This window comes from Pongo pygmaeus, chromosome 2, assembly GCF_028885625.2.
Source record: "Pongo pygmaeus isolate AG05252 chromosome 2, NHGRI_mPonPyg2-v2.0_pri, whole genome shotgun sequence".
NCBI lineage: Eukaryota > Metazoa > Chordata > Mammalia > Primates > Hominidae > Pongo > Pongo pygmaeus.
In genome coordinates, this window is record NC_085930.1 from 123221163 (window position 1) to 123239969 (window position 18807).

Here is an 18807-nt window from a genome sequence, read left to right on the forward strand (position 1 = left end):
AGAATTAGTGAGAATCTGTGCTAAGAGCTACGGCAAAATCAGACAGAAGTTTCTCCCTCAAAGAGTTTTCATTCTAGTAAAAGAGTTTTGTTTTGTTTTGTTTGTTTTGAGACGGAGTCTCGCTTTGTCGCCCAGGCTGCAGTACAGTGGCGCGATCTCGGCTCACTGCAAGCTCCGCCTCCCGGGTTCACGCCATTCTCCTGCCTCAGCCTCCCGAGTAGCTGGGACTACAGGCACCCGCCACCACACCCGGCTAATTTTTTGTACTTTTAGTGGAGACAGGGTTTCACCGTGTTAGCCAGGATGGTCTCGATCTCCTGACTTCGTGATCCGCCCACCTCGGCCTCCCAGAGAGCTGGGATTACAGGCATAAGCCACCGCGCCCGGCTAGTAAAAGAGTTTAAAACACACAGAGACAGCACAGGTAGCTTGGCAAACAAGGTCATATGAATGAGGATGCAAGGCTTGTTAGAGAGGCTATGGGCAGGAGAAAGAATCACAGTGGGATGGATAATCAAGGAAGGCCCAACAGAAAAAGTAACATTTAGACCAGGCATTATTTCAAAGGGTGGAGCTGTTGTAGGGCACAAATAGAGAATGGTAAAACTTGGGGGAGGTGGTGGAGAATGGTCACAAGCTAGGAAATTTGTAAGCAAAAAGGATGTGTGAGGCAGCTGGGTTCAAGTGGAACCAGGGCATGAGGGATGCGAAGGGTGGAATAGATGATGGACAAGAGGTTTGGCTTCATCTGTGCACGTAGTCATCAAACTGGTCCTGTGTCCCATCAGCACAAGGCACTCTCTTAGGAGCCAAGGGACACTGAGGCAGCCCCCATGCTCAAATAGAAAGGGAAGGCCATGTGATGATCTAGGAGTCATAAAATCCATGGAAGGCTTTCTAACAGGGGCCAGCTATTCAAAATGCCATCCGAGGGGAGATTTAACTGATGGCAATGCCTGTGTTATTGACAGAGAAAGAACAAAGGGTAATCCATAAGCAGAGACCAATTAGGTGATTTTTACAGATGATAAAAATAAGAGTTCAGGTTTGTGTTATGGTAGCATAATTCAAGGGCAAAAATAAAACCAAATGGTTATACGTTTTGCGTAACTTTTCTGATGAATAACTTAAGATTTGATGCAACAGGAAGCACCATGAGATATGAGTTGCAATGGAAAGTTTTTGTTTTTTTTTCTTGCCAAGTATAGTTCAGATGTCAAAGGCAAAGAGAAAAAAGTCAGAAAATAAATTTATTTGGAAACATCAGAAACTGCTTGTAAGGACTGGTTATTGTGGCTACTGTTAATTAAGAGCATTAATAACTGACAGGGACCCATAATTCTGGAAGACAAAAGTAACTAAGTCACAAAAAGCTGCCTCATGATATTAAAATAAAGGAGCAAATCAATGAAAAAGCCTACAGTGGCACTCTCAGAACAGTCTAAAACAAATGTTGAGCAATTCAAGAAAAATTTATTGGGTCTTCACTGAGCATCAGACAAATAAGTTCCTCAAGACAAAAGAGGATTAAAAAATGTTGAAGAGTAAAACCACTTCCTGAAAACCTGTCATCGAATCATTAATTTATTGGGTACCTACTTTGTATAGAGCAGAGTGCTACCTATTTTAAGAAATGCTGAGGTATAATAGCTCCAGAATGAATTAAGGCCTACATATGTCAAGGCAATCTGTGAGTAAATGCCTAATGAGGTAAACATGATTAATGCAGTGAGTTCAGTATAGAAATGGGTCCTTGGGGCCGGATGCGATGGCTCATGCCTGTAATCCCAGCACTCTGGGAGGCCGAGGCGGGCAGATCACGAGGTCAGGAGTTTGAGACCAGCCTGACCAACATGGTGAAACCGCGTCTCTACTAAAAATACAACAACAACAAAAAAATTAGCCAAGTGTGTTGGCACACACCTGTAATCCCAGCTACTCAGGAGGCTGAAGCAGGAGAATCGCTTGAACCCAGGCGGCAGAGGTTGCAGTGAGCCGAGATTGCGCCACTGTACACCAGCCTGGGCAACAGAGCAAGACTCCATCTCAAAAAAAAAAAGAAAGAAAAAAGAAATGGGTCCTTGGGTTCTACAGTTCACCATGATCAAGGGATGGACAAACAGTGGATAAAAGACTCATGAAGGATGACTGGGGAAACAGACTGGTTAAAAACTGACTCATTTAGTTGACTTGCTACCAGTGCCTTCTGTCTTCTGCTAGCTTTAGTTAAAACGGCTTAGGAAGAGTCAAAAGACTCTCAAAACTAAGTCAACTCTTCCCTGAATTCTCCTCTTCTTTATTGACAGAAACAAGCCTGATGTGATCCACTAAAACCACTGCAGATCATTTGGCTACTCTTTGGAACATGCTTTAATGCTATTACAGCAGTGTTTTTCAAACTGCTATGTGTACAGGAATCACCTGGGGACCTTGTGAAAGTGTACATTCTGTTGCAGTAGGTCTGGGGAGAGGACCCACAATCCTCATTTCCAATAAATTCTCAGTGATGCCAGACCTCCTGTGAGCGGCAAGGTATTAGAACATCTTCAGTTGCTGTTATCAGAAGATGATAGGAAACCATCATTTTCGGGGTCAGAATGCTGGAGCTCAAGCTTTGGGCCTTGATGCATTTAATAACTCATAAAATGTAATATTCAGGAAGGAATGAGGCTCCTAAAGAAGTGAGAAAGTGGAATGAACAAAGGCCTAAGAGAATAGAAATGTATTCTAACAATATAAATTATAAAAATAAAAGTAAGAGTGCCCGGGGGGATTGAGATTGTTAGATTATTTTATAATGATATAACTTAAGGGATCCCAAAATAATGAATATAAAATGTTATTATTAGATTTTTTTCCTTTTTACATACTTGAAGGACAAATTATATCATATTGTCTTTTGTTCTTCCCCAATACTATGAGCTTTAGACAATGAGACACAAATCCGATATGTAGTAACAAGGTAGTCACTCACAGCAAAAGTTGAGAGATTCCTAGTCCATGCTAACAAGTGTCTGCAAACTCTACAGAAATGCAATTATAGGTTGCAGCAGCTACTCCCCTGCCTAAAACAGCAGTCTGAAAACTGCCAATCTGTTGCAAATTCTGTCTTTTCTGAGAATATTTTAAGAAAAGTGGTAGAGAAATATTTGAAAGGCAACAGAACACTAATTATATCTAGACAAGTTTCCTTTTTTTCCCCCAAAAAAATATGAAAGTTCCTTTAGGCTTTACTTCTCCTAGGCATAGCAAAGCATTTCATAATTTTCTACCTTAGGAAAAATTTTCACAGACATTTTAACCAATTCAGAGGAAGGGGAGAATTAAAATACCATAATTAACCAAAAAGAAATAAGATTACCACCAAAACCAAGTAAGCCTTTTATTTAGCAAGAAGGAGTGAGCTCTAGCTGAAGTAAACACGCTATTTAGTCAGGATGTATGCTCAGACACCTGTAGTAGGAAATTTTCAAAATAGCTATGGTTTTTTTTCTTTTCTTTTTTTAATAGTAGTCATCTCCAATGAACACCAGTGGAAGTTTGTGGTATTTCTCAGTTCTGACCTGTCATGATTTTTGTTAGTTTTCTATTTTGATTAGCTAAAGATTTTCTAACTCAACTTCAGTGATTTATTCTACTAACAAAATAGTAGAGGGATAACAAAGAATGAAATGTTTCGGAAGAGAAAATACTGGAAATCTTATTTAGTCCAATTCTTGTCACTGTATAGAAGGAAAATGAGCCCCAATGGGAAGAAAGACAGCCTGGTCACCCAGACACCTTGATTCCTGGTACAACATACCTTAGTCTTTACCAGCTGTCTCCTAGGTAGAGTCTTTCTAATCTCAAACTAAGGGTCAGAGCTAGGTTATCTTTCATCCAAGATGAAGGTTTGTGATAATTACATCTTTGCAACTTCTTTTCTACTTGGCATGGGGCTCTAAAGTAGGAAAATGATGAAGGGTTTAGCCAAACCTGGAGGAAAAATATTTTGGTTTTGTGAAATAACAATGCAGATTTCAGTCTCTGTTTGCAATGGGGGGAGGGAGGAATAGGCATTTTTTAACATTTATTTTCTAAAGCAACAAACAAATCCTACCATTAGTCAAAGACTCAGGTCTTTGCAATCTGAAGCTTGTAAATTTCAGGGGCACTCTTTAAGAAGAAGAATACAAAATGAAGAATAAAGTGAATACAAAATGAACAATAAAGTGAATATTTATTTAGAATTAAAACGGTATACAGGCCGGGTGCAGTGGCTTACACCTGTAATCCTAACACTTTGGGAGGCAGAGGTGGACAGGTTCCTCTGAGTCCCAGAGTTCAAAACCAGACTGGGTACATAGTAAGACACCATCTCTACAAAAATTAAAAAAAAAAAAAAAAAAAAAAAAACTGGCTGGTCATGGTGGTGCATGCCTTTAGTCCGAGCTACTCTAGAGGACTGCTTGAACCTAGGAATCCAAGGCTGCAATGAGTTATGATCATGCAACTACTTTCCAGACTGAGTGACAGAATGATATCTCATCTCTGGAAAAAAAAATTTTAAATAGTATCATACAAACAACAAATTTTTAAAAGGTATAAATACTACTAATATGAAGTGTTTAAAAAACAAATATTTTATTAACTGATTGCCATACCTCTGAAATACTTTTCCTATATTTTTTGGTTGCATACTCTTTGATCATCTCTTCCAATAACATTTTGCAATATTCTCTATTGAGAGAATAGAAAAATGATTCAGTCTTCCCTTTAGAACTGTAGATCAGAATTTGTAATTTATTCTTGAATAATTTGGAAAAGTTCCTTTCAGCTTCATAATTCATTACAGGTAATGTCATATAAATTTTTTGGATTGACTCCAAATTTGGAAAACTTTTATCAGGTTTCTTTTATATGTGAGCTGTAAGATTCAGGGCACTGCAAGATTTCGTAGTGTTTGACTTGATGATACTTGTTAACCACATTGCCAGGGCCTCTCCTAGAGCTGGGAGATGGACCTATACCAGGGTATAGGTAGCCTTGAAGGTTAAGTTCAAGCACTTCACAGTAAATCCACCTGAGCCTGGCATTTATATCCTCAACATATTTGATGCATCTGTGAAGTCTCCCAGTCCTTTCAAATAAAGTGCCTGTTTTACTCAGAATACCTAAACTTCCTGATGGCATAATTGTTCCATGATTCAGCCAAGACTGTATCACTTGAGGTATATACTTCATTTTCCCATTGAGGTCACAAGACAGGCATGATGTTTGACTACCTGGTGTATAAACCAAGTGTTATTTTATTACACTAAGGAAATTCAATGGGATAATACATGAAGAATGCTAAAACACTAGAAAAATGTTGGATATTATTATTTCTCTTAACCTCTAGTCTTCCAACACCCATGCTATAATGGACAAGTAGTTTATGTCAATTAAGGCAGACTAGTCTCAGTACAGTATAACAATTAGGAGTCTAGATCCCCAAACCAGACCATCTTGGTTCCAACCCCAGCCTAATCATTTTCTAACTAGGTGGACTTAGGCAAATTTATTAACTCTGGAGGATTTATAATAAGCATAATATAACCTACCTTCTAAATTTGTTTTGAGGGTTAATACACTTGAAGTATTCAGCATGATCCAGGCAGTAGCAAGACCTCAATAAGTGGTAGCTACTATGATTATTGGGAAATTAGTCCATGAAATCTCTTGAGAAAAGCTACAGGGGGCATAAGCCCAATTCCATTTCCCTATGTAGAAAAGTTTGCAGGATTTGGGCATGACAGGTAGTCATCCACAAAGCAGCAGTGTTATTGCCCCACAGGAAATGAAGACTTTGTAATGATTTATACTTTAATAAAGAGCTGCTGCAGCATATACTGAAAATATGCACCCAACCCATATCTTCTTTCAAAGGCATTCATGTTAGTTCAACCAAATCTCTAGTTCTCTAAAATGAAGTTTTGACAATCTTATATCTTCTAAAGCACGAGGAAGCCTTTTTCCTTGTTTTCTTTAAAGAGGCTTGAGAAGAACCAAGCCTTTTTTTGGTTCAAACAAAATATTTACAATAGGAGGAAAAAACATTCAGATAAACTACGCCTTGCCCTCCTGGTGGTCTCTCAAAACACAGAAGAAATGCAACTAGGGCACTAGGAAATCTAAAAAAAAAAAAAAAAAAGAAAAAAAAGTATAGAGCTAAAGTTAACTTCAGGACAATGCAAACTAAGAAAAACTACATTTCCCAAAGGAAATAGAGCACTATGTCTACAAAGTAACTCATCTTTTTCTTTAATGTTCAATGCTGTCTATTCCAGGGAAAAAATGATACAATTAACCAAAACTAATTTCTACCCAACATCTCTGCAAAGGAATGTTGCTGCTGCAGATCCACCCCCAACATGGGAAGGCCCAAGGCAAGTGAGCAAATAGAGGCCCATGTACCATAAGTCAAAACATTTAAAGTTACCAATCAAGCTAGCAAACTGCTCAATAAAGTAGGTTTTATCTTCTACCTAGACTGACAAATATATCTTTTCAATGTCTTGGAAGACCAGGTACAACTTTAGAACTCCTACAATGTTCATAGTCCTTCCTCAGAAATGGGTAGTTTAAAGAGAGACATCATCCTGAGCCCTGGTAATCAATTTGCCTTCCTCCCCCCTGCCTGCTCCATCCTACATCGAGGGGCCTTGTGATATGTGGACACCCAAGGTCGCTCTCTGTCTCTCTCTCTCTTTCTCCCTCTCTCTCTCTCTCTCTCTCTCTCTCACACACACACACACACACACAGCTATCCCTTAAACAACCCTCGTGCAGAGATTGCACAACCAGTAGCAATGACAGCCTTCAGGAAGATGGCTTCAAGGATCCATGCAAACTGCAGATACCAGTTCAGGGCCTTCTGGGCAGTGAATGTGGGTTCCCACATAACCAAATCACGGTCTAAAAATGAAAAGAGAGTAAGACTGTAAGGCCCAAAAGTCACCTCACCCCATAGGCATGGCTCTGACCAGAGAAGAATGACAGCAGATTACCATCTAAGGCCCAGGACAGAGGCCAGTTGTGTTCATATACTAGGCCTATATTTTAGTTATAGAGCTGAAAAAAATTGGAGGAAAATATTCCCTCAGAAAAGAGGAAAAAAAAAAAAAAAGAGCTGTATGTCTTGATGTTTCCCAGATAGAATCTCCCCAGTCATAGGTACGGGCCCTGAAGCTAAATCTCATCTAATAATGATAGCTTCAAACCTATAAACAAAACACAGATGCTAGGGAACCCTTAAGAGTCTAAGCAGGAGGCCATAAGTAGACTAAATTGACTACACCCAAGAGGATAGTTGCTACTTGTTGGGTGCTAAGACCTAAAAAGCTGACTGTGGCAAGTAAAAGGCAGAAGTAATCCTGATGTAATGGGTGAGGAAGAGAATCTTAACCTCCTATAAGTTTTCAAATTGTCCCCTTCAAAAGTCAAACTGTCCCCTTCTTCTTTGTTATGTTGGATAAAGTCGGCTCTTCTCGCCCTCATCAGCAGTTGTACACAATTGATTGTACACAAATGATTGTCCTACACACTTGAAATTTGGGGTTTATAATACACATCTTTGCAAATGGGGTATGTCCAACTGCTATAAGTGGCCAAACCACAGGTCACCCACCATGAGTCCTACCACTAAGACACCATTGTCAAACTGTGGGCTGTAGAGTTTCCTTATGCAAAGAAACTCTGCCTTATCTTGATTTTCTGTGGTACAAATGTAGTCAGGAAGGAGGCAGATAATGCAAGCAAAGCAAATCAATTAAATCAGGAGCACTGAACTGATTACATTAGATGGTAAGCTTCCCCTCTCTCAAATCTGATATCCATTCACCCCTCTTCAGTCTCCCTCCCAACACACGCATACACACACACAGACCACACGAAAGAACCTAGCAGCATGCAAGCACAAGAAGCTTGGGCCACACACACATACATGCACCCAGGCAAAACTCCAGAGAGACCCTGAGCAGGATCCATCTTTCCATCCGTAAAATAAAGATAATAAAACTTATCTTGGAGATTTCCTCCTAGGATTAAATTAGATACATAATGTCAAGTGGCTGTCTCAGGGTAGGTTCTCAAATGTTAATTCTCTTTCTCTTCCTTCTCCCTGAGACGAGACAATTTGCCTGTCCAGCATTCCAAACCCTTTTGGCATGCCAAGCAAAGAAGCATGAGTCATTATCTTGCCTCAGTCACAAGCAACAAGTACCTGTGGAGCAAAATATTATCAGGAAAGCAGAGAGTGCAAAATCAGTGGTGAGCATTCTTGCTGCGAATGCGTATCTGTTCTACTGAAAATCATAACTTAGATCTGCTGAAGTTGTACATAAGGACCTGGAGAGTAGAAGCTAACAAGGTAACAGAGTTATGCTTTTATGTGGAACTTGGCCAAATAATGCCATGCTGTAGCCGGGAAGTATGTTTCCCCTGCACCCTATTTAAAACTGCTTTGGTGGTTTGCATCAGACCTAACTAATATCCACTCTACTCTAGAGTAAGCAGTGGTGGCTACAAGACCACACTTCCCTTCAACCAACGCTGCTTCACCCTTATAAATCAAAACATAAAACCCGATGAAAAAAGAAACTTAAAAACTAAATTTAGATTTTAGCACTTCATTCGTAATAAAATTCGCTTTCCGACAGCCTTCTATGAAAAAAAAAAAAAGAGGAATCAGTATCTACTGGATAATTCCTCTGGTGACTTTATTTAAAGTTTTGCAGTGGCTCTCAAGGCCCTACACTGATTCAAAATTTACGGCTAAAGGAATTGCATGAAAACTTCTAGCAGCTTTCCATCATGTTTGTCAGAAGTTGAAACATCTTTTTCCATATTTCATGAGAATACAAGAACCAATTCCATACTTCAAAAACAGTCAAATTACTTATTGTGATCAGAACTAAAACTATTTTAACTGAAAGTAAAGATTTTACTATTCGGACCAAACACCTAATAAACAGTGGCTGCTTAGTTAAATGCTCTACCTCACTTGCACTACATACAGTAGGATGAAGTGGAGGCTCAGCTCAGCACTTCCTGGGTGCTAAATGATGTGTCAGGCACTGCCAGAGACCCCGGAGATAGAAAACTGAATAAGATTGAGAGGATTAAAGGTCTAATGGGCAAGAGAGTTATGTAAAGATATGACTTTGGCTTGGTATCGTTACCAGCTAAGTGAGAGGTCTGTATCTCATAGGAGACATTTACCTCAAACTGGGGCATTCAAAGCAGGTTTCCTCAGGAAGATGACACTTGAACCATGTCTTAAAAGATGAGTGAAAATTAGCCAGGTAGCAGGAGTTCCAGACATCTTGAACAAAGGAACAGCTGCCTAAATTGCTCACATTGTGTGTATGTGTAGTGACACAAATAGACTGGGAAAATGTGGGCTGTGGTGGGATGTGAAGCAGCAGAGTCAAATGGGAACCAGGTCAGAGGCCCCTGGTAAGCCCAATTAAGGAGTTAATAGTAATAACAGAAGCTGATATTTATTGAGCATTTACTATGTTGCAGGCACCATGTTAAATACTTTAAAACAATATTTTATTTAATCCTCACCATAACTCCATAATCCTCATTTTACAAATGAGACCAGGGATGACTAGTAGGTAAAGTAACTACAACAGGCTACACAGCCAGTAAATGGGAAGTGGGTTTGGAACCCAGGACGGCCTGATTCCAAAGTTTATACCCTACACTCTTCTACCACCAGCCTACCCTCAAAGAGAACACTAAACGAACGCATTGGGTCCATCATGCTGGCTATGGAATGGAGAATGCAATTAAAGGCTGCCCAACTGGGGCTCTGTGACAAGGCAGGGATAGGAAAGTGAGAACAAATTGATTCAAAAATACATTCAATGGGACCTAGAAGGAAACATTCAACATGCACATCCTCCTAGTGCATACAACAACAAAATAAAATGAGGCTTTTGAAAATGAGATGTAGAAAATAAAACACCAGTATTCCATAATGCTTTCAAATATAAAGAGTTAAAACATATATCCTTTTCTTTACTTATAACATGCTCCCAGCTGTTAAATTCAATGGCAAAGACCAGGTCTGTCTTATTCATCTGAGATGGTATCCCAGGTCTGAGCATCCTGCCTCGCAAGAGATACTCAATAAATATGGTTGAAAAGGTAGAAGAAAAAAATGCCCAGTTTTTGCAATGATATCGATGAGGTGCCTTATTGATCCAGAGTTAAAAACTAACCTTACTGAAAAAATCAAAAAGTCATGTTCATAACTGAGTAGAAAACATGTAGTAGTTACGTTGACTACACAGACAACAGTCATCATTAGGGAATGCTACATTGAAAATAAGGCAATGAGTTCAAAATGTGATTAGTATTTTGTATAAATCATAACTCATTAAAAGTAAGATGTTGAGTGGCCTAAAGGTGAAAATGTGTTTTTATGAGGGGGAAAAAAAGCGCAAGTAGACCGAAGATCAGATTTGGGGCCTAATGATGTCTAGTCTCTTACCCTGACAAAATAAGCAGGTTATTAAAGTGATTTGAAGAACCTGTATCACTATGACACTTTTACAAATTCTTTGTCCTCAATAAGAATCTACTTTTAGGAACCTGAAAAGCATATTTTTCAGACCTGAAGAGTTATTGTACACTTTACAGTTTTCCCCAAAAGAGTCATTTCTTAATTTTCATCATTTAGGAAGAGTGAATCTACTAAGTCAAAAACAAAGAAAAAAAAAACTTTCTATTTCTTAGTGAAATTTGTTCTTATATTTAAATCCTTTGCATACTACTAAACAGAAGTACAGAAGCTACTAAACAGAAGACAGATTTTTGGGCCTTTTTAGGTGACGTAAAAGGAGCTTGTTGTTTATTAAACAATCTCATTACCTGATATATTATCTTGCATTAAGATATTTTGAAAAAATGTTTTCAGTTTACCAATTACGTTAGAGAAATTCTGAAACTATTTACTTACATGAAAAATTAAAATGTAAGTAGAATTAGGTTTCTCGTCTTCAATATATCTGTCTTCAACCTTTGGCCAACTTTGAAAATTTAATTTGAATCAAATGAATACAAATTCAAAATGATTCATTAATTCAACCATTTTGAAACTTCAGTTCTATAAAAATATGAAATCTGTGGGCCTTGTAAAACTGTCTAAATACCCAAATAAAAAGCCACCACGCTTTTAAGCTAACTGTTTAAAAGTGTGTATATTGATGAAATGAAAGTGACTCGTGAACTATTGGGTCTGGAATTTGCAAATCATAAATCTTATCCTTGTAAACAGAACCTAACTAACAACATCAGGGCCTGCTAATTTCCTTCTTTTATAATCTGGAACAAAAGATTTAATGATTTTTAACATCCACAGAAAATTAAGGGTGCCATTTTAAATATTTATTAGCAAAATATAAGTTAGGTTTTAAGAGTCTGGAGGAAAATGAGAGACAATTGAACACTCTGGTACTGCAATGCAGGAAAAACGCCAAGAACGAAACACTAAGATTTTATTAAAACCATAGGACTCAAATGTGTGTTAAGACTTTTTGCTTGCAATAGTGCCTCTTCCTAATTTGATTAAAAACTTCCATCTCCATGTCACCTTCAATGTACGCCATAATTTTTAAAAAGTTCCCAATCCACTTCAAATACTCTAAAATTTACAACTGACCGTGACGCTCATTTTTTCTAGACAAACCTAAAGGTAAATCTGCCCATGTCCCTGGATAAATAAAATGAGTGCCTCCGGGTGATGTGGACTGTCAACTCCTCTACATTTCATCCAAAGTCTACATGGGTCATCTCCAAGTCACCAGAAGAGCTAGGGGAAAGGAGGGGAGGGGCACGACACGTAAGATGTTAAACATGAAGATGATGTAAAATTACCCAGATTCAACCTCGCCATTTTACAGTTGAGGAAACTAAGGCCCAGAAAAAGCTCTATGACTTGCCCAAATACTCAGTTACCCAGACCACAGCTGCAGATACTGTTATTTGGATCATAGCTGCAAAAAGTCTAACTTTTGGCTGGGCACGGTGGCTCACGCCTGTAATCCCGGCACTTTGGGAGGCCAAGGTGGGCGGATCACAAGGTCAAGAGATCGAGACCATCCTGGCCAATATGGTGAAACCCCGTCTCTACTAAAAATACAAAAATTAGCTGGGCGTGGTGGCACGCACCTGTAATCCCAGCTACTCGGGAGGCTAAGGCAGGAGAATCGCTTGAACCCAGAGGCAAAGTTGCGGTGAGCCGAGATCGCGCCACTGTACTCCATCCTGGTGACAGAGCGAGACTCTGTCTCAAAAAAAAAAAAAAAAAAAAATCTAACTTTTGAAGTCTCAGGGGTTTTACACTTTCCATAACAAATAGTTAAGAATCCCCATTCCTGCATGCATATATATATATATATATATTTTATTTTTTCCTTAAAAACTTTCAGAGACAGCGATCAGGTGGGTAGCCTAGTTAGGATTTTAACCCTTGGGTTTCCAACAAACGATAATTGCATAGAATCATCAACTCTCTGAAGACAGGACTGTCTTGTTCCAGCCAAAATCTACAGCCTCTAGCACCTAGTAGGCATTCAGTAAGGGATTCTCGGTTTCACCTGAGCATCTCCACTCCCTACCCATCCATGCCAAGGCGTCAGTGGAGCCAGCTAACTTTCTTTTGGAAATCGATTATTTTCTTGAAACTTGCATCCAAAAACTCCGGGCCAAGAAGCCGGCCTGAGGGAAAGCGTGGCCGTGTCCAGGAGTTAAGGACTGAGGAGCTGGCCTTTTGAACGGGTGGCTCAGAAAGAGCTGGGTGGGCACGCGGCATCGCCACGGGCGGAGTGGCCCAGGTGCGCTGGCTGCTTTGGCAGCTCAGGCTGCCGCTCCGGGGCCGCTGCTCCCCGGCCGCCTTCAGATAACCAACTTCTCAAACTTCCCTTTCCGGGGGTGGGGGCTCGCCTCGAACGCGGCCAACACAACGCCTTTCCTGCTCGCACAAAGGGGACCAAACGTGCCCCGCGCCCCTTGCAACTGAACTTTCCTTCTCTTTTTCAAGAAAAACTCACACATCCCTGAAGCTACGGGAGTCGGGCTGCGTGAGTGCCGCGGGGGAAACTTTCCTCGTTTCCGCCTGGGCGCCGGGTTGCCGGGCCCGACTGTCAAGCGCAGCGGAGAGGCGGGGACCCCAGGAAGACCCCCGGCGCCCTGCCGAGCCCGGGCTGGGGACCACTCACCCGACTTCTGAACGTGCGGTGGGATCGTGCTGGCGATACGCGTCCACAGGACGATGTGCAGCGGCCACAGGCCCCTGAGCAGCCCCCGACCCATGGCAGACCCCGCTGCTCGTCATAGACCGAGCCCCGAGCGCAGCGGACGGCGCCTTCCCAGACCCCTGGCTGCGCCTCCGCGCCGCGCCCTCTCCGGACCCCGCGCCGGGCCGGCCGCGCAGATGTGCGGGCCAGATGTGGCGCCCGCTCGCCAGCCAGGAGGGGGCCTGGAGGCCGGCGAGGCGCGGGGAGGCCCCCGGCGGCTGAGGGAAGCTGCACAGGAGTCCGGCTCCTGTCCCGAGCGGGTGCACGCGCGGGGGTGTCGTCGCTCCGTGCGCGCGAGTGACTCACTCAACTTCAACTCAGCGCTGCGGGGGAAACAGGAAACTCCTCGCCAACAGCTGGGCAGGACCTCTCTCCGCCCGAGAGCCTTCTCCCTCTCCTCGACGTCCAGCCCCTAGCTCTCTCGTAGCTGCCAATCATGTTTCCTAGACCAGCCCCTCCGAGCGCTTTGGCCGACTTTCAGCTGCCCCTCACCGCCCACCCACACCACTCAGGAGTTCCTCGCTCCAAGTATTTACTCAAGAATGACTAAGTGCACGCAGTTCACAAAGTAACAACAGAAAACGTCCACGTTTTCCCTGGTAGATCACAACATCTGCCGCCTCCCCTCAGCTTTCTTCAGATTGCTGCTAGGTGCTTTAGAGATGCGTTTTCAAATTACAAGTTGAGATCCAGGAGTGAATACTCAAATCTATTGAGTCGCGAGCACATTTCTTTCCCAAATAAAATAGTAACGGTAAATTTTACTTCATTAAATTTGTGCTTCAGTTGTGTCTGTATGCATGTATGTATGTGCATACACTGTCAAGTTGTAAAATGTTTTTCTTTAGGTCGAAGTCTAGAGGTTTTTCTCAAGTTTTAATGTACATATTGATCAACTGGGAATCTTATTAAAAAATGCAGAGTCTAATTCAGTAGGTCTAGGAGGCAGGCAGGGATTCTGCATTTCTAATGAGCACCTGGATAGAGCCTCCCATTTTGCACCGCCTCTTCCTGGGACTGAGTCAGTGAGTAATTGTAAATGATCACCTATCACAAAGTGATAATGGTGGGAAATGTAATTTTCAGAATGTATAGAGTATAGCAGAAACTGTAAAATTAAAAGTGGCTTGGGCGTCACCTGAATGCTTGTGCTTTTATTCCCTTAATGCAGGTGAAGAAAGAGAATACTTAGCCTCTCACGTGCAAACGGGGTAACATGGGAGCAGAACAGTATAAACTTTCAAATTTCCTTTCTTGCTAGGGCAACCAGATTTGCCCAAGACATTCCTGGTGTACATGTTTTGTAGTTTAAATATTAAGAGAACCCCCTTTCTCTTTCAGATGTGTCCTGATTGCATAATAAACTATGTGATCAACCTACTTCCCACTCTCAAAGATATGATTCTGTACAGCCCTCTGGTCAGTAGATCTTCCAGCAATTCATTTAATGAATTCCTTTACCTGAGAGGAAGATTGCAGAGGCAAGGGTTTGTGCCAGGGTCTCCAGGGAATAAAGATAAATAGCCCTCCCCCAAACCCAACTCCCAAATCTTTCCTGTCATTCTAAGAGTTCATTTGCTTCATCCTGGAATTTTAACTCATGCTCCACCTAGCACCCAAGCTGCCTCTGGATGTTTTGCCACTTCCCAGTACTCATGTTTAAGATGGAGAAAATGCAGTGAAATCAGGAGGGCTAGGCATCTTCTTTACCACCAATTAATTGCCTTGCCAAAGCTGGTGTGACTTTGTCAATGGAGGAAGATTGAGTTCCAAATCTTCTCCCTATTCCCTCTTCTGCCACCAGCCCATGCCACTGCCATGGCTTGTGCAGGAGTCTCCCACCAGTCACCCTCAGCCACGGCCATTCTGGGCTCTTTCACTCAGTTTCTCAAAAGAGAGCTGAATTCAGCTTTTCAAAATACAAAACTGGTTATACCAACCCTCTGATTAAAATCATTTAATGGCTTCCCACTGCTCTTGAGATAAAGAGAAGATAAAAACCAGATCCTTGAACGTGTCTTCAAGCCTCCACCTCTCCCGTAAACTTTCATTTGGCTTCTCCTTGCTTGCTGAAAGCCTTCTCCGAATTTCGTGAATGTGCCTCTGTAATCCTCCTACCCTTTATGCATAGAGCCTTCCCCAGTATGGACTTCCTTCCTCTGATCTTTTTTTCTTCACCCAGCCAACTCCTGGTCTTCGTGGATTGAATCATAACTTCTTTGATGAGCAAGCTTTCCCTCACCTCCATGAGTAGATCTTGTATTATAGGTTCTCTTGGCACCATATGCTTTTCTTTTAACAGCTGTAACTTTATAATTATTTGTGTCATTCTTTAATTTATATTTCTATCCTCCACTCAACTCCAAATTTCTTGAGGGCAGGTATTATGTATCTTTCCCTCCACTTACTATTGTGTCCCTAAGCATCAAACACATAAGCGATGTTTAATAAATATTCGTTGGATGAATGAATGAATCAGGCAATAAAGATTTAGAAGAAAATTGTACTTGATTTTTCTAGTTGCTTCATAACTCTGGAGAAAACATTGTTACCGAATATTTGAGATATAAACAGACTACATTTTAGCCGAGAATGATGTCACCACTACTTCCTTTTCTTAAGAATGGAGAAGTATGTGGGTTTCTTTCTTCTTTTTTTTTTTTCCTACATTTGCCCAAGTTCCTCCAGACAGCATATATGTACTTTCTTTCTCCTGAAAACACAATGTGGCAAATAAATGTCCAATAGATTCCAAAGGCTTTGTTTTCCTTAATTATCACAAAGACAGATGTTTTACGTTGTTGGAGGCTAGATATTTAAATCTATGGTGGAATGTTTAACTGGTGGTCTTTGTCATCATACTTCATTAATGTTGATTTTAATTTTGTTTGCCCTTAACATTTCTGATTTAATCTCCAGTCTCCTGTGAAATTGAGAAGAATCAGAATTCAGCATTGTGAAGTGCAAGCTAGCCTTTTGAAAATCATCATAATAAAAATAATACATATGTAAACTCATGCATATTGCAATTTGATAATTTTAAAAATTCATCAGGCTGAGTGCAGTGGTCCACACCTGTAATCCCAGCACTTTGGGAGGCCTAGATGGGAGGATTACTTGAGCCCAGGAGTTCGAGACCAGCCTAAGCAACATAGTGAGACTTCATCTTTACTAAAAAAAAAAAAAAAACAAAAAAAGCCAGGCATGTTGGCATGTATCTATAGTGCCAACTACTCAGGAGGCTGAGGTGGGAGGACCACTTGAGCCCAGGAGACCAAGGCTGCAGTGAGCCGTGATTGTGCCACTGCACTTCAGCCTAAAGACAGAATGAGACCCTGTCTCAAAAACAAAAAATAAATTAAAAAAAAAAAATTGTCATGATGCCCTTCCTTTTGAAATTCTTATTGAAAGGGATGTCTGATACCCTTAATCAAGACAACATTTTCACACATAGTTGTATATTTGGCTTAGTGTAATATTTTGTGTATTCACATAGGCAGTTAATATATACATGTAAAAAACTGGGCCATTTGCAAATGGGAACAAAAAAATAATAGCCCGACTCAGGGTTTAAAAAACAAGGAAGGTAATTTTTAAGCCCTTAATGAGTTGAAAAACAATAAATATCAACTTGAACAGAAATTTTAAAAGCTGACAATCTATTTTACCAGTTTTTTAAACTCTGCACGCACACACAAACACACACAATTGAACTGAATCAAATTGTGGTTTATTTAAACCTTGCATTTCTCAGTTGTGATGAGAGAAGAACTTCCTACTTCTCTGAGCTTTGTGACATGCAGCTGTTGAGGTTACTGTCAGCTACAGCAGTTAACAGGGAGATTCCTCTCCTTATAAATTAACCAGCCTCATTCTCAGCTCTTATCTCTTGACCAATTTTCCTTTTATTGTGAAGCAAACCAATAAGCACTGAGACTGTAGTTAATTTGTGAGGGTCATCCACCCTTTGTGGGTCATCCATGATGCTACCTCCTCCAGGAAATATTTTGTGATGCTTCACCTACTGTGATCACTCCTCTCCCAGGGATAACCCAGGGAACATTTCGTTTATTTAGCCTTTTTTTAACAAAAAATGTTTGCCCCATTCTAACATGGAGTACATTATTGTTATTTATTTGCTTTTTAGAATTCTACCCTAATAATTGTAAAGTCCTTGAAAGCACAAAATATTCCTTTTCCAATGTAGAACCACACTCTGTGCTCTACAGATAATCAGTATTCAGTGTGTGTTTCTTGTCTTCAATAGAGAGAAAAATAAGAATATCAGTTTTCCTAATCCATTCTCTTGTTTGCAGTTCTTCACAGATATTAATAGAACCTGCAATTATGCCCCATGTTTACAGAAAGCATCAATAGTATGTTTTGAAAAAAATAACTTTTTGAAAATTACAAGGATAATATGTGTTAATTATAGGTAGGAAATATAGATTTTTTTTTTAAAGGCAGACATTAAAAGGATTCTTAACCCTATTATCCAAAGATAATCCTTGTTAAATTTTGGAGCATGTCCTTGCAGTACTATTCTAATCTTCCTTTTACAAATGAAGAATTTGAGGATTAAAGAGATTAAGTATTTGGCAAAGGTCACATAGCTAGTAAAAGACAGAGCCCAGATTTGAACTTAGTCCTGTCTAGTTCCAGACCTGTTCTACACTCTAGAACAAATTGATCAGGTGGTTGATCTTCGCCACCTGACCAGTGAAGGATTTCATGAAATGCCACTCCAAAATATGCTGCTTTGGTATACTGATTATTTTCATTTGAAGGCACTTAAAGACAAGCAAATGCAGGGAGGAAGAGAGACATGTGGAACAGATGTGAACCAACCTCCTGACTGAATCTAAGCCAGACCTCCATCAGCCAATCTCAAGCCTACCTCTAGCCAATCCATAGGAGTCTGAGTAAGAACAAGTAAATGCTGTTTAAGGCAAAATTTGGGTTGGTTTGTTATCCAGAATTTTTGAGGCAATAGCTAAGAGATATAAGGGATGTGAAGGGTGAGGAATCACGGAAAAGCAAGGTTAAATAATTTGCAGGTGGTAAAACTACAAAGGGGTTCTTATAGACAAAAACTATCATGAGGTTTGTTATGGGGGCTGAAGATGAAGAAGGCAGTAGGACTCCAATTTAGACTTTTAGGGTCATCTACAAATTAAATTGTACATACAGTTAAAGAATATGGGCCGGGCATGCTGGCTCATGCCTGTAATTCCAGCACTTTGGGAGGCCGAGGCAGGCAGATCATGAGGTCAGGATTTCGAGACCAGCTGACCAAAATTGTGAAACGCTGTCTCTACTAAAAATACGAAAATTAGCTGAGCGTGGTGGCACACACCTGTAATCCCAGCTACTCGGGAGGATAAGGCAGGAGAATTGCTTGAACACGGCAGGTGGAGCTTGCAGTGAGCCAAGATCGCGCCATTGCACTCTAGCCTGGGCGAAAGAGTGAGACTCTGTC

The 18807-nt window shown here is 40.7% G+C and overlaps 1 protein-coding gene across 2 annotated transcripts in view; it reads right to left on the bottom strand.

The window, feature by feature from the left end:
• The window catches only part of TGFBR2 (transforming growth factor beta receptor 2), an 86675-nt gene extending 72721 nt beyond the window's left edge, over window positions 1–13954 (bottom strand). Inside the window, exon 1 of one of the 2 annotated variants that reach the window (XM_054481596.2) lies at window positions 13251–13954. In XM_054481596.2, the coding sequence (XP_054337571.1) occupies window positions 13251–13344 (94 nt within the window). In that variant the 5' untranslated portion in view covers window positions 13345–13954. The remainder of the gene's footprint in view (window positions 1–13250) is intronic. The other variant, XM_054481595.2, reaches the window with a different exon arrangement.
• Between the last annotated feature and the right edge of the window lie 4853 nt (window positions 13955–18807).